Raw genomic sequence first — 16,251 nt, 5'->3', positions numbered from 1 at the left:
GCTGCTGCTGCTCACATAGCCTCACCCACCCCACTTCTGATACTTTTTCATTATATCTTTCCTAGGCTGCAGCGCACCAGGCCGTGCTGTAGTGCTCAGGCCCCTGGGAGAGCCTTTCCAGTGCTCAGGGTGTGTGGGGAGGAGGTGTGTGTGTGTGGCAGCAGTGCTGGGGAGTTCAGTGCATGGGCGGGGAGGGTGTGAACACAGGAATCAGCAAAGGTCCCGAAGTTGCGCTGAACAATTGGAAAAGTGTTGGCGTAGCTCCTTTGGGCATGTTGAAATCTATGTAGTTATCTGTAGCTGCCTGGGAATGGTGATCTAGGTAGAGAAGTAGCTCAGTTTTGATGAGGGCAAATAGAGCCGGAGGTGTCTTCATCTGTGACTTGTTGAGGAATACAGGTTTAAGTGTCAGCTAATCCTCCCCTGGGACAGATGAGCCTCAAATCCCCTTCACAAGTAGTAGTGGATTTTAACAGTTTTGTCACCAGTCATTAGTTGTACCTATCAGTGGGTGGTAAAATTGTTATGTGTTCTGACAACATCCCAAGGAAAAGCTGAGAATGGTTTAGCTTGAAAAATGCCAGGACCCCACTTCTCTTTTTGCAGGTTTCAAGCTACCTGGAACAAAGTGTGGTGGGATTGTCCTGTGATGGGAGTCTAGGGCGTTGATCTCTCCTTTGCCAAGGACTTCAAGGCTGTACATGTGTTATGTGTTTTCCTAGCTAATTTGTTGAGGATTGTACTTAAATCCGCATTAATATCTCCCCAGCAAAACATTCAGGTCTGTTTGTTCTCAGGTGTCTTCTCCTCATTCTAGCTGCCTTTCACAGTTGTCTTCTCCAGGTGCTTTCCTGTGCTCTTAGCCTTAGATTCATGAAAGTGTGTATGAACCCCAGTTATGTGAGCTGTTAAAGTTGCAGGAACATTTCAGGACTAACTCTATATAATGAAAATTTTACATTTTATTTATATTTCATCATTGAACAGAGTATATAAATGTTTGTTTACCATATATTTATTTGGCCTCTGTTGATCAATCGGCTATCAGAGGTGGCAAGGTGAGAAACCTATTAGTGGTTACCTCAGAAGTACGTCTCTGTTTCTCAATTCAGTTTTAAATATCATACTCAAACAGCTGAACAGTGATTCCACCTGTAAAGCTCTTTATAAATCAGAAACAAATATTTTTGATGCAATTGAAGAAAATAAATATCATAGCAATACCTTCTTTGTAATAGGGAAATTGCAGTATTCTAAGGAAAGAAAATGTCTTTTCTGAGGCAATGTATTTAAAATACTTCTTAAATAATAATCCTTGTGAGCCAGGATGGTATATTGTAAAGGTAAACACCTTTCTCTGTAATGTTCAGACTTCAAATAATCAAAAAAAGGGCCAAGACATCACCAGAAGTACTGAACTCATTGGAAAAAAAACAGTTTTCTGTTTGTTTTTGTTTTTTTTTTTTCCCTATCACAGTAAGTCAAGTTCTACTTTCCATTTCCCTACTCTAAATCTGATGTAAGAGCAACTCAGTTGGCATCTCTGTGGATTTAACAGAGGGGAACTGAGAGCAGAATGAGACCCAAAACCTATGTAAGTATTGACAATTTTAAATGACAACTAAGGGTTCATGGCAGCAGTATGGTTTTGAAAGAGTGGCTGCAGAAATAATCCAACAGTCCCCAGGACACAAACAAGGACGAATATCCAGAGAAACAGCCTGTCCACTACCATGGCAACATACTTCCAATCTTCAATGACCTGGAAGAAAAAGCCAATTAAAGATATTAGCAATTTGTCATATTCTTTCGCTCTTCCTCTTGCTAATGCTGAGTTTTTGTTTATGAAAATAAAAGGAAACAAATCTCAGGGTTCAGGGAATTAACTGACTTTAGGCTTGGGAAGGGATTTTTCTCCTACAACCATTCTGGGCAGTGGAGAAAAATACTGTAAATATTGCTTAACTGTCTTGGATGCATCAGGGACTGAGCATGGCCGCCTGGTGGAAGCCAGTCCAGAAGGACCCACAGTATAATCCAATTAAGGAATTTTTTCCTTTAATTTTAGTTTGCAGATGCTATTAATCTCAGTGGACAAAAATAGATGGTGTTTACTGCTGTTAAACAAGGTCAGCTTCAGAGTTCTTATCAGCAGTCATCTTAATCAAGGGTTTTGATGCATATTAATACTGTTGCTTTTATTAAAATCCCTTTTTGTCTTGCATATGTTGCCCGTGAAAGTCATGGCCTTAGATTCTGTTCTCAAACTGAAGTGACTAGCAGGCTATTATTGTAAAGGGGGAATATATCAATCTTCATTTGCATCTCAGGAATGATTATATTTTCCCCTCTCATTGATTTTAGTTACACATGGGACCTCAGTGACTTTACCATGCTTGTCAATTATCTCATGTCTTACATTAGAACGTTACATATTTTTCTTTCAGGGCACACTTTTAATTTCCAATGCTGCTAATGGGAATTGTGCTCTTCTGAAATCAGACTATAGTAAATGTACATGAACAGTTGTTACCAGACCATGATAATGAAGGAAGAAAGCAGAGATTAAAATTACAAATCTAGAAAAGTGATACGTAATATCGGAGGACCCTGTGTGAAAAGCATTCAATTAATTTTTAATGCATAAAATACCCTTGAAAATTGTTCTTAATATCAAGTGCAGGCTTTGTAGATCCTTTAGTATGCGACACATTCTTGCAAGAATTTCTGAGCTATTAGAAAACTTTTCTTTTCTATGAAGTCTGCTTCTGTTCAGTCAGTTTCAATGTTTGCAAGCTCATGTCTAATATTAATAGCTGATCTTCTTTATTTATATTGACAGTAATTTCAGCTAATAGAAAACATGAACTACTCAGCAGCATGCTCCTCAAGGGACTTCTGCAAGATCTGCAAGGCTTTATTTAATCTGCTTGGCTGCATGAGGGAGAGCACAACAGGAATAGAGAACCTGGAGTCTGACTGGGATCTGGGTTGGAGAGAGGATGCTGGTAGGTATGAGGATGGTTTTTCCTAACCATGGGTGCTTGTCTAAGCAAAACTCTGAACCATCTGAGTTTTTCCAAGTATTACTCACAGTGTATTTATATCAGCTTTAGTAGCACATGAGTAGGGCAAGTGAATAGGGCAGCAGCAGCACTGCTTAAACGCGTCCTGGATAAAGTACTTCTCATAGCCAATAATGAGTCTGATTTAACTCAAATGAAAAAAGTGTCAGCTCTGCTGGCATTAGGGTTTTGACCCTACCCATTGTGTTTGCCATAGATGGACAGATATCTTAGCCAGGAGAGGGTGTTTGCAAAGGCATTTTATCAATTTTACTAAATCCTCCTTCTGTGCCCAGTTAGGTAAATAAATGCTTGAGCTGCAGGTAGGTTGTTTCTGGTTAACATGGCCTGACCATGGGTTGAGTCACAGTCTTACTGAATACAATGGGGAAAAATTTTCTTTTTCTGACCTGGAAGTGAATATTATTTTTTTCCCCTGCCAAATACTACTTGAATGTGATGACACAGCTTTTTCAAGGGTGTTTCATGACTTACTGGGCAGTCAACATTCTCTCTTAGTAGAAATAGCCATGTTACTTTCCAGGAGAGTATCAGCATTTACCAGATTGCTATTTGTTAAGTTCTTTTAATGGCAAAAATTATTTCCTCTTATAAGCTATTGCTAGAATCTCTCTAAAAACTTTAGAATAGCAAGGGACTTCACATATGCCTTTCAAAGAACAGCGTATTCGAGAGGAGGACAGGGGATGAAGTTTAGAAAGACTGGGATGATTTTGCATTTTTACTTACACTCTGGTCGTTGTCATCACTTTTCATGTGCTCTGCTATGAAACTGACTCCATCAATTGCTTCTTGGACTTCAGGAGAAAATTTCGTGCCTGTTCTTAACCTAAAATCTCGATGACTGCTGACATTGTCAAGAGTCTCAGTGATTTTCATATCATATTTTTTGGCAGAGGCTGTATTCAAAAAATAGGTAGAGTTCTTGTAGAAGTCAGCTGGGTCCATACAAGGATTCTCTGCTTTTGTCTTTTTGCAGTTGCACAGCTTTTGCCGTGGAGAATTATTTTCTGGACGCTTCATGAACAGATAGGCTGGGAGTCTTTCGAGGAAAACCAGCTTTACCCAAGGGGGCATAGTGTGAGTACTTGGAGATCTATGGTGGACATTGAGTACACACACACTGGTAACTATTGAGAAGGTCACTAGTACCATTGTAAACATGAGATACTTCCCAATCAGTGGAACATCTAGAGATGTTGGAGGGACAATTTTGGAGATCAGCAGCAAGAACACAGTCAAGGCAAGTAACACAGAGATGCATAGGGTCATTTTTTCACCGCAGTCTGAAGGCAAGTAGAACACCAGGATGGCTAAGGATGTAATTAGCACACAGGGAATGATAAGATTGATGGTATAAAAAAGAGGTTTCCTTTTAATAATGAAGTCATATGTCACGTCGACATAATTGGGGTCCAAAGGATTTACAGTCCTTCTTCCTGGGAGCGCTACAATGTCCCACTCTCCACTTGGCGTAAAGTCATCCATGCTCGCCATGGAAGTTTTAAGCACCATATCAATTTCTGTATGATCATATGTCCAAGACCGGAACTTTAATGTACAGTTTTGTTGATCAAATGGGAAATGCTTAACTTCAATCTTGCAGGCGCTCTTGTAAATAGCTGGTGGCAACCAGCAAATGCTTCCATTATTCTTTACAATTGCATTTGTGTATAGCGAAACTTCGTATGTGCCATCCGCACTAATGAAACAAGAGGAAAGAAGAAGGAGAGAAGATAATAAAACATTAAGAGGAAAAACATAGTTCAAAACAAAAGAGCTTTGACATTCTTGGTCTTGGGGGCCTCAGTTCTTTCTAGAATCAAAGTTTAGTAATATTTTGATTTTTGAAATCTATCTTGTAGGGAGCTATAACTTGATAGGGAGATTAATGTATGCATTTCTCCCAATCAGAGAATTGATATTTGGTCCGATACTTACATTATAAAATTATTATGAAATAATAATTATGCATCTCTGTTTCATCCAAAGAACTCGAAGTATTTTGTAAATGTTTGTTAAAGTAATTAAGGCTTACTACATCTCTGAAGGCTGAGTAAAAATGAGATCATCCAGCATGAAAATGGAGGCACCTTTGATCTGTAACACAGCCACTGCTAAGAGCACACAGCAACACTCCTAAATGACTTGGACGAGGAAATAAGGATGAGCAGTGTTGGTTAGAAATGCAGGGAGAGTGTAGGCAGCGGAAATGTAATTATATGGTTTATAATTTATTGTGTCACTCCAGTTAATGTTTACTTATTGCAAAAACAACAGACAAGCCACAGTGTTCTTAGTGCCCACAAATAATCTTGGCTTTGTATCTCCTCCAACTGCCGAACTTCCACCAGGAGAGTCTTCTATGTTATGATGGGCCCTTTAATTCAGGGAGAAGATCATTATCAGTCAGTAGTCAGTATCTTCTCCTGTCCAATGTTTCTGGGCAAACAACTTAGGGCTGTTTAACCTATGAAGTATCCTGAGGTAGAAATGTCAGGTGGTCAATTGCTCATAAATTTTATTGAAATTTAGTGTTTCTGAGCATATTCGCTGCATCTTCTCAAGTGTGCTATGCAACACCTTTCAAACTCAGCCAGTCGGGCTACCGAAGGAAAGTGTAACAGTAGGAAGGAAGAGCTATTAGTGACTGTCTTTCTTGACAGATGAGGAAACGCAAAGGTTTGTTCCTATGTTGATTGATTGCTTTTATTAAAAACTGGGTTAGCCACTTTGTTAGACTGCAAAGAAGAGTCTGGACTAGATACATCCCACGTGCCTTCTTTTTGATAAACAGGTATCTATGTAAAGAAATGCACATACCCTAAAGACAGTACGTTATCTGCAAAAATGTAAGACCAAACTCGCTGTGAGTGTAAATGAATGAAGTTCAACTGACTATAGTTAAGTAGCACCCTTTTATCTGAGTGGAAATGTGCTCCTTAAGAGTTATAAAAAGTCTAATGAATCACTTGTTCGTTGACAAGACTTCATGGAAAATAGAGCTATTTCAGTGCTAAGGTTGATTTTTTTTCTAAGCAGGGAAGTGCTACAAGTATCCAAGGCTTGGCACACGTGTAGTTCTCCAGATCGGTTACATCTGGCTGTGGAAAGGGCTCATGTTGCAAACCTTGGTGCCTGGCACTGAGCTGAGACCCTTGCAGCTAACTCATGTAGGCAGTGAAATGACCCGATGCAGAAGTGAGTGGCTACACTGTATGAGGGTCATTAGTTCATTGCCAATAAAATTGCTATTTTTTAGTACAGAAATTGTATCTTATTTCTCACATGTCTGTATCTCCTTGAGTTAGATTTACGGTTATGCCGTGCAATGAACTGGGTAGACTCCTGGGCTGAGAATATGTAGGTGGTTCTGCTGGCTGCCCCTGGCTCAGCTGTGGGACAGAGGCTGGGCTGCTGGTGCTGTCTCAGTGCCCTCTGTAGTCCTGTGCACAGTCTACATATGGACAGAGCTGTGGGGCATGGGGATGCTCTTTGTGTCTTCCTTAGCACCTTCTTGAACTGACAGATGCCTATGAAACTCTGCTTCAGCAGCAGAAAGTTACAGGGGGTTGTCCTTTATCTAAAATTTTAATTTGAAGCTTTGTACTAATGTAAGAATCCAATATGGTGAGGCTAAAAGCTTGTTCCCATACATTTAAGAAGCCTTTTAAAACTGTTTCTTTCCATTCTTACAATCTATTAAATGGTACCATTTGGGGAGTAAGGAAGAAAGAAGCAGAGGGCAGGAGCACAATTTACCAGAACAAGATTTGACTAGGCAGAGTACATCCTAATCCACTGGCTGAATTATTTTGTGACTAATATAGTAGTTTTAAGTATTTCTCAAATCTTATTTCCGGTAGTAGGATTCCAGGGACTTAACTCAGTTATATATAAACTTCCTAGGTTTCCCATCTGTATATGGTCATAAACTGTCATGTGTTCATGAATTCATTGGTTTTCAAAATATCATGAAAGTATATTATAAGTTTTGATTATTTTTTTCCCCCAGAGACTTGATATCATCCACTTCAAGGCTTTGCTAGAGACTTATAAACAAACAAAAAAGCAAAACAAAATTGGCAATTAGCTGTTTGAAGGAACTGAAGTATGGTCTAGAACCAAGCTTTTGTTTTTCTCAGTACTGTAAAGCAACAGGGTCAAATGCTGACAGATTTATTATGTATTCTTGTAATTGATTTTTTAATGCTTTATGAAAATAGAACGTAATTTGGTTTTGTAAATGAATATTAACTCGTGGAGTTCTGGTACGTCTGAACTTTGTAACAGATTTATGTCCTGGAGTCTGTGGTGGAAGGGGGGCGAAGAAGAAATAGGAGACAAAAATGTAGCTCAGAATCTAAGATGTCCGATAGAATTCCAGATGTCTTGTCTTCTTGCAAATGTGACCAGTGTATGGCTGTGCTTGTACTAACAATTCATGCTTTCCATATAGTCTAGTTTGGTACAGATCTGTGTCTCAATTGTGAGCCTTGTCACGGATCCTCTGGTGTTGTAACAGCTCACACTGCAGACATGCTCTAGGTCTGCTGGAATTTCTTTAACCAGAGCCCTGATTTTACTAAAATTATTTTTGAGTCCAGTACCCCAGTTAGATACACCTGATGCTGGCTAAAATTTACGAAATTCAGTTTTAGAATTTTATCAGACCTAATAGGTTCTGATGCCTATTTCTTGATATATGGTTAAAATTTTGTTCACTGTCTGCATAAACTACAGAATTTTTACTTACTTATTGTAAAGCACAATGTCTGGCAACCAGATGTGTTTTGCAGGTATTCTCAGCTTGTTTATTCCTTCATAGTCAGAGGGCTTCCAAGCCAAACGATAATCAATCCACTCCTAAGAGAAGAATTGTACAGTAGTGATGGGAGTATCCAGACCAGCACTAACAAAACAATCACTGTGATGGAGTGAAAGCAGTTGCATTTGTTGTTTGCAAGAGCATGCCTCTGTGGGTTTGGTTACCTGGTTCAGCCAGACATTTGTAGTCATGATCTGCTCCCGTTCATTCTGCAGGGAAAAAGAGAGAGAAAAGTTGTCCTCTAAAATGTTTCACTTTATTGCGGTAACAAGATGTATTCAGTGGGCTTTTGAGGATATTTCCAACTGTGCAGCATGATTTCGTCCAGCGTATTTCAAGACAGGCATTTCTCTGCTAGTAAGATGGCCAGTGTTGTGCACATACTGATGATAAATAGCAACCCCACAAGTGTAGAGCTCCAAGTGGCTTTTAACAAGGACAGTTGTGACTAGAGTAAGTGTGGCTATTTGGGAACAATTACCACCACCCTGCCAAGCTGAATCTGCCATGTGGGACACTGTGCTAGTGGTGGCAGTGCACTGTGTGAGGAGGCATGTCTGTGTCCAGGTGGAATTCTCCAGGAGAGAGGGAACACTTGTCCAGAGTCATCTGGTATACATGCCAGTATATCCTGTATAAATCAGCCTGCACGTGTGCATGAACGCTCATCTGTTTGTACAGTTTCCCTTATAGTCCATCAGTGTCTCTCTCTCTTTTCCTCTTGAATTTCAGAATATAAATTATACAGATCTCTTAAAGTTTGCAGCAGTCCAGTCACTGGCCCGTACACAAATTGTGGCAGGGAGGCAGTCATCTGTATCCTCTTTTTCATCCAGGGAGAGAGCAGCAGAGCTGAAAGCCCTGATTCAGGGTATTATTCCCACTTATGTGCTGGATCGTGTTCCCACTGCAGTTAATGTTAAACCTCTCTTGGCATTGAGGTGTGTGTTTGTATTGTGGAAGAACTGTTAAACACATGCTAACCTTGTGAGTGAAAATGTCTTTCAGACCCATTGAAGTAATTTGTATTGAATATGAGGAGTTGCTTACATGAGGATTGTTTTAACCATGTTAAGCTATTCCAGCCAGAACTAACGTGTCTTTTTGCTTTACAACATTTCCCTATTTGCTGATATGCCATGAGATTTTGAGCTGGCTTCATAGCTAGTTTTCAGGCTATTCAACCACATTTCTTTGATGCAAGCAGCAGAAGATCGTTTAGCATTGTGTACCCCGTCCAGGATAGATCCTGATCTGGTGTAACTTACTGTAGCTGTACTGAAATCAGTGGAACAGTTTTGATTTTTTGAGCAATGGAATTTTATTGGATGAAGATCTGGCTGCTGTCCTTTATTGCTTAGATTGATCTCCCTGGCTGCTGTCCTTTATTGCTTAGATTGATCTTCCTGTTGTAGCTGCATTCTGAAGTACAAAACCAGTAAATAGCATGTCTGGGCCCTGCCTACTAAGTATTATTATGTAAACTAGAAAGTAACAGGGGCGTAGTAATACTAGTATGACTTTTACTTGGAGTAATGTGCAGGTAGTAATGAATTAAAAGGCATAGCCTAATTTGAACTTACCACACTGATGAGCTGTGCCAGGGAAACCTGCAGTTCTATAGATACCAACTGGGATGAGTTGACAGCTGGCCGAATTAACTTATTGTACCTGTCAGGGCTCAGTAGGTGGTTCATTAGCTTTTCTTCAGCATCTGCTGCGGTGCTTCCTGTAAAACATCATGTAACAGGATTATAGAAGGGAGACCAAGTGACATGATATAGGGATCACAGAATTTCTGTGCATCAAATCGTCTTCATGAGATAATGAGGGCTTTTGATTTTCTAAAGACTGTAGGCTTGTGTGAACAGAAGGATATGGTGCTTGCACCAATATCTGTTCTGTTGAAGTTGACTGTCTTTCACAGAGCATAGATCAAAGCAGATAAATCAGAACTCTTTGGGTTTTTTCACAGTAAAATGTGAAGCTCAAATTGATAGATATTTTTGGGAGTACATTCAGAAATAGAAGCTGGGAGCAAACCACCCTCTTAATAACCGACGAAGAACGTTTCAATGATCCAAATGCAGGGAGTCTGGCTGCGACCTCTCTCTTTAGTGTTGTAGGAGACAGAGTTGCAGGCACATGTACAAATTGAAAGACTGATCTGTGTAGGGAAAACCAGGGGATGAGCTGCAGGAGTTGTAAGGGTTTTTTAATGATTGGGAGCTCTTTGGTAGCTAGTGATGTTTCTGTTTCAGAATGATTTTATTTGAAAACCTGAGGCAGTATGTAAGCCTTATTTTATGTGGAAAGAAAGCCTGATTTATGGACTAGCACAAATACCGTAAATCTTAGATGGTCAAAGCTGGACTTCAGTAACTGCAAAATATAGTATCTGCAGGATACTATCAAACAAGCCTGAACATTCTCCATGGAGCAAAACAGCTTATGGCACAACCCCAGAGGTAACTGCATCTGTTCCCATGTTCTTGCATGTGCTTTTTAAAGCCATTCTAGTGGACTTTTCAAAGCACTATTGACCCCATAATAATACTGATGACTAAGGTCCTGGTAACATCCTGCCAGCAGAATTGACCCAGAGAGTTTCTACTGTATGTCAAGTAATTCTGTGTTGTGTTATACAGCTGACAGTGATGGACACAGGTGTTGATGAAAACAGATTCTAATCCAACTGATAGAACCATTCTTCCTTAGGAAAGGGCACCTAACTCAACCCTAGATATTGCAGAAATGTGGATAGTGCCCCTACAGCACACTTGCTTCATTATTTCCCAGAGCAGTTCCACACAGTAAAAACCACTGGCCATGCAAGTATTTTAAATTTGTGGTACGTTAATTTGTTCTCTTTTTTAATGTTGTAGCATATCCATGAGATCCAGAGAAAGGCAGACATCAAAACACCAGGATCACACAAGCAGCCAAAGTTTGTGTGCGTTTCTAGAAGGTGCCTAGTTTCCATATGAACTGGGCTGTAAGTTGCTAGGGGGAACAAGTCTCTCTCAAAACTTGGTACTTCTGAATTCCACTCAGGTTAAAAAAATGCTATAAGAACTTCTTGTTTCTGATCCGGTAAGAAAGTGGGGAAACATAAAAGGAAACATCATCAAACAGATTTTTCACATCGAAGAACAGCTTTTACTCAAGCTCTGGGGAAAGGTTGCGATAAAGACCAGGTTTGTTTTAATTATTTTAAGACCAGTATATGCTATGGCATTGGTAGCACAAATTTTGTCACATATACTTAACCATAACATTGTTCTTCAGAATAGGCTTCTCAAATACTTCCCAAGCCATTTGGGAAAACAAATTTGGATGAATACATCTGTGTTTGTTGGGTCGGTTTGTTTTTTGATTCACGCTTGCTTTGTACCTCCCTACAAGTCATTATAAAAGTCCTAGTACCATGTGATATTTTAATATTACATTTATTCTCAATGTAAGCCTGCCTAATCAAAGGCTTATCAAGCTAGAGCTATGCTGATCCTTGCTAAGCTCCAGATTCTGTTTTTCCTTGTATATTGCAATCAAGATAGAGCTAAATTTGAGACTGTGAAGAAAATGGGGCCGCACTCCCTAGGAATGAATCGTTCTGTGCTTATAAGGATAGGTGAGAAGCCTTGTGGTAGCTAAAGAGATCATCTTGGTTAAAATTACTTTATTGTGTTGTGGGTTTGTTTTTTTTTGTTTGTTTTTTTTTAACAACCATTCCTGCTGTTGCATGTGTAAGTGACATAAACAGATGCCTATAATTCAAATATAAATAAATTGTCATTTGGTTTGTTTCAGACAGTGGTCACTGAATGCTGCTAGCAAAGACAGTGAATTCTTGTTTGAATTGTTAAATATGTTTTCACTGTGTTGCCGTCTTTTTCTGTAAATATTCTAGCATATGGAGTATTTGCTAAACAGCGAGTAAGAATTAGAAACTGCAGAATATTTGCAGAAAGCTAATTCTGAATTTGTAATAATCCTATTCTCTGAAACCTGGTTTTAGCAATCATAGTCGTCTAGTCTGAAAATCAAAACATACTGTGGGGTCTGCATGTCTGATGAGAACAGCTCAGATTTCAAAGTACTGACTCTGTCAATAAACTTTATGCAGATGAATGACAGGCCATGGCTTAATTATAAAAAATTATTTGTTAAATAATGAATCCCTTTAAGAAATTATCATCTGTTCTCAAGGAAGGGGTTCCTGTAATCAATAATTCTTTATAAAATTACCATCCCATCCCAACCTTTAAATAACTTAATGATCAGAAATAAAGATCGAAGGGGCTACTCTCTCATCTCACTCAGCTGCCTGTATCAAATACCACTAGATGTCAGCAGTGCACTGCCTTAAAGGTTGCTAAACCCAATCTCTCTGTAAATAACGTGTAAAAATGCATGATTCTTATATAATTTTTATAATCTGTTTTCCATTATCCATCTACATATTAACCAGATGGCACCTAATGAGAACAAAATTACCAGGCATTCAAGTTCATCTTTATATGCATTTCATGATGTCAGTAGCCATGCATTTGAAACTCTTCTTTTTCCTCTCAGAGTTGGAAGAAATGGAAGTGCACAGTTTCCCTCGCAAACTCTTTTTTTCCAAATAGCAGTAATCACCAGAAGTATTGCAGAGGCTAGACTGATGCTTTTAGACAAATGATTTTAACAAGAATGATGAAGCAGTCCTAATTTGGGGGTGGATTATTTTTGTGTATTGAAAGCAGTAATGGAGAAAACACATTGGGGTGGATCCTGAGCTAGGGAAATTATTTTAGCTTCACTGAACGCGCTACACATCTGCTCCATGACAAGGAGAGCAAATTGCCACATAACTTGCAGTGCACATTCTGCAGTGAGTTTGTTTTCTTGGCGGGAGTATGACCATTAAAAAAATTTCATCAGGATGATGCCAGTTTCACAGCAGAAGAAACAAAAACACAGACTTCATTCACTCCCCTGTCCAAACTTCGCTTTTACATGGTCTAATTTAAATACATAAAATTAAATAACTAGTCATCCTGTGTTATGTTGTTTATTTTCAGTGTAATGACAAATATGTTGGAGTGATTTCCACAGAACAGAATAAGGAGCAAATGTGCAGGCAAGTGCACTGTTATCACTGTCTAAATTGCAAAATTAAATGTAAGGCATGTTTCCTCCATTTCCCTGACTTCAGTTATTTTAGTAATTGTTGAAATAGCATTTGTTTAGAAATAATATCTTGTAGCATATGTTGTAATTTTTGTTCTTTCCTCTCTCACAAATAACTTATGTGGACAATGGTGACATAACAAATTCCCATCTGTAATTAGTAAAGAGCGAGCGAGAAGCAGCAATAAGACAATCCCGTTACCTTCTCTGAAATTACTTTGTGATGTTACTTCTCAGCATACTCTTGAGTAAAAAGTTTTATATAACCACTTAGAACAATGCACGCTAATTTGGAATGTTTATTGTTCCAATGGAAGTAGTGGTGAATTTACTGTATTTTGAAGACTGTTTTAATTTCTACACTGCAATTAATGCAAATAAAAAGGAAATAGTAATGGGTTTAAAAGTGTGTAATCTAAGAATCTAAAGTAGGCCCTCACTCTTCATTTGTTACAAAGCAGATGTTTTCTAAAGTTGCCTTTCAGTGATTGAAGAAACAAAACAACTGTGGGATGAATAGATAATTATGGGAAAGATGTGATTTTTGTCTCGGTTCAATTTCAGCCAGTTTCACTCTGAACATTTCAGTGGAGTCTCTCCGTGGGAAGAAGCTCCCATGGTTAAATGCACTATTTCATGCTGCTGTCGGGCTGTGCGTGTTGGCTAAAACACATGCAAGAAATCCTGGCGGACTAAAGAAAATGTTCTTAATGTATGTTTGCTTTTTTGCATATATTTGCATATTTCAACTTAATTTAAACTATTTACATACTAATCAAGCAATTAGGAAGTATGAACTTTGCAAAATGTATGAACTTGAGCCAATAATTGTAGAGGGATGAAATCTGTCTTATTTATCATTCATGTCATGGTTAATTTTTTATTTTTTCACTCTCAGCACAATACCTGCTTTTCCCATCACAGATGATCCTGGGAGCATCTAAAGGCATATTATTTAGTGATTATCATTGTCATCTCCTACTGTTCTGTCATTTTATGTCCAACTTACGGTCTGTCCATATCCATCGTAGTGGATTTGCTGATACTGAACAAGCCAGAAACAACACTAAAATAATCAATTTCACGCATCCTCTTAAAGTCTGCAACCTACTGAGGTGATAGTTACAAATTGTCTGAGAGCTTATATCACAGTCCTGCCTCTTAGCCCTGAAAGCTATCGCTGTTCTGCAAACTGTATATGAAAGAAAAGATCACTTACCGTTAAAATAGAAGGAGCCCACTACAAAGAGAAAGAGGGTGTACGTATTCCTCATGGCAATAACAAGAAGAGGTGGATTACTGTTCTTCAATTAAGACAGCTGGCAATAGGCTCTGTTGTCAGGGATGCACAAGGAAGAGATGTAAAAGCAAACCTGAATCTTGGAGGTATTAAATGCCTGGAGAGAGACAGACAGTAGGACCTGGCAGAAGCATTCTGCAAAGTGGAGTTTTCGTGAGCATAGTGGTCCCTCCCCCTTTGCAGCTGTTTAAAGAGCTTTGTGGAGAGGAAAAGCACGTAAGAAGAGGGAACATAATGTGATAATGTTGAATAAGAGGAAATGAAAGAGCAAACGAAGGAACATGATCTGCAAAACACAACTGCTTAATTCTTGCTACTAGATAACATTTAGAAGGCTTTCTGATTAATAAGTGCAATGGGTGGGAATAGCTGTGTGGGAAGAGCTGGATATAACTTTGTGCCGTAAGACCTGTTAGTGAAAGACATATCAATAAATTATAGCCCTAGCAGAGGGTAATTTTCTGTGTCAAGAGAAAAAGTTGATTGCCTACTGCCAACCCTTTTCCACTCCAAGGCCCACACGTGATCTTTCTAAACTAGAACTCCAAAAGGCTTTTTGGGAGCAGCAGGAGAGGGACAGAGAATTTATTGTCATTAGCATTTGACAGGATTTTTAAAATAAATCTGAAGCAGCTCATTGAGAAATAGCAATAACTATAAAGACACTCCAGAGGAGTATTAAAGAAATTCTATAGAAGTCATCTTTTACAGCTGAAGTGTTCAGCAGAGTATAGAGTATAATGTGTTTTGAGACTTGCCGTGGGAAGATTTGTGTAGAAGGAAGGGGAAAGAAGATCCTACATGCCCTTTGCAAGCACTGTAGGACAGGCTGAAGTCCCTGGATAGACAAAAGGGTGCTAATCTTTTAAATACTGTTTTATCTCCATATTGAGGTTCCCCCCTGCTTCAGCTGGCCACAGGATGCAGTTCTGCTCTTGTCTCATCTCCCAACAGTCTTAACACCATTGGCTGGGATGGAGGCATTCCTGATTTACCAGCATAACATACCAGACTTCTGTATCTAGCACAGTTGCTACCTGACTGAGGTTATTTGGAGAAGGTCACCTGCTGCTGTTTTTAGGCAAGCTGTCAGTGTAGTGTTGAACAACTCATTGCCTTCTCCCTAAATGTTTTAGCCACCTTCTTTTTTCACTAAATATGCCAGTATGTTATAATTTCATTGTCTTTAAAGGAGCTGCCATCAGAGGTAGCCCAATACATAAAGATGCTACTAAAATTTTTGGTAATTGTACTGTCTACAATCTATGTAATTCCTCTAAACAGTCTATTTATTGGTTTTGGCTGATTTCTTTAGGGTAGGAGGATGTGAGACAAATGGAAAAGCACTCACTGCATTGACTTCTACTTGGATAAAACAAGCTGTTACAAGTCAGCTTTAATAAAGTGGCTTGTGCTGTTGCCTTCCTTTACTCTGAAAACTCAAGGTATGTCAACTATACTGTATCCTCCACTGAGGATTCTCAGTAGTTCTTTAAAAAGCTCACAGCCTTCTACCATGAGAAGGATGGCTTGTACGTTCTCACCTTTCTTCACCTGCAATCTCAAAAAATTTCCTTTAATATACCTTTAGTATAACACCCTCAGTTATAATTGCTCAGGTTTTATAGTGTTTTTAACTTCAAAAAATATAAAACTTTGATTTCTTATAAGTACTAAATTTTATATATATACATGTGATCACTTTGTTTAGAGGTGGATTTATTGCATCTTAATGCTGGCAAATATCTCAGGTGACAAAAAGTTCTGTGGACTATGTAGGAATTGATGGTTGATGATTTCTATATACTCAAAAAAATTTTACAGCACACTCTTGCCTTATTGTTAGCCACACCAACATAAAT

At 38.8% G+C, this 16,251-nt stretch overlaps 1 protein-coding gene across 1 annotated transcript; it reads right to left on the bottom strand.

Annotated features, from left to right (window-relative positions):
• Positions 1–1,621: 1,621 nt before the first annotated feature.
• On the bottom strand, positions 1,622–14,363 carry CHRNB4 (cholinergic receptor nicotinic beta 4 subunit). The gene is made up of 6 exons (XM_009816153.2): positions 14,309–14,363; positions 9,498–9,643; positions 8,079–8,123; positions 7,843–7,952; positions 3,816–4,788; positions 1,622–1,762 (listed from the first exon to the last, which is right to left on the bottom strand). Exons 1-6 carry the CDS (start codon positions 14,361–14,363, stop codon positions 1,622–1,624), a joined length of 1,470 nt encoding a protein of 489 aa, XP_009814455.1.
• Between the last annotated feature and the right edge of the window lie 1,888 nt (positions 14,364–16,251).

Source organism: Gavia stellata, chromosome 13, assembly GCF_030936135.1.
Source record: "Gavia stellata isolate bGavSte3 chromosome 13, bGavSte3.hap2, whole genome shotgun sequence".
Classification (NCBI taxonomy): Eukaryota; Metazoa; Chordata; class Aves; order Gaviiformes; family Gaviidae; genus Gavia; species Gavia stellata.
The sequence above is the reverse complement of the archived record's forward strand: the minus strand, read 5'-3'. Positions and strand labels throughout refer to the sequence as shown.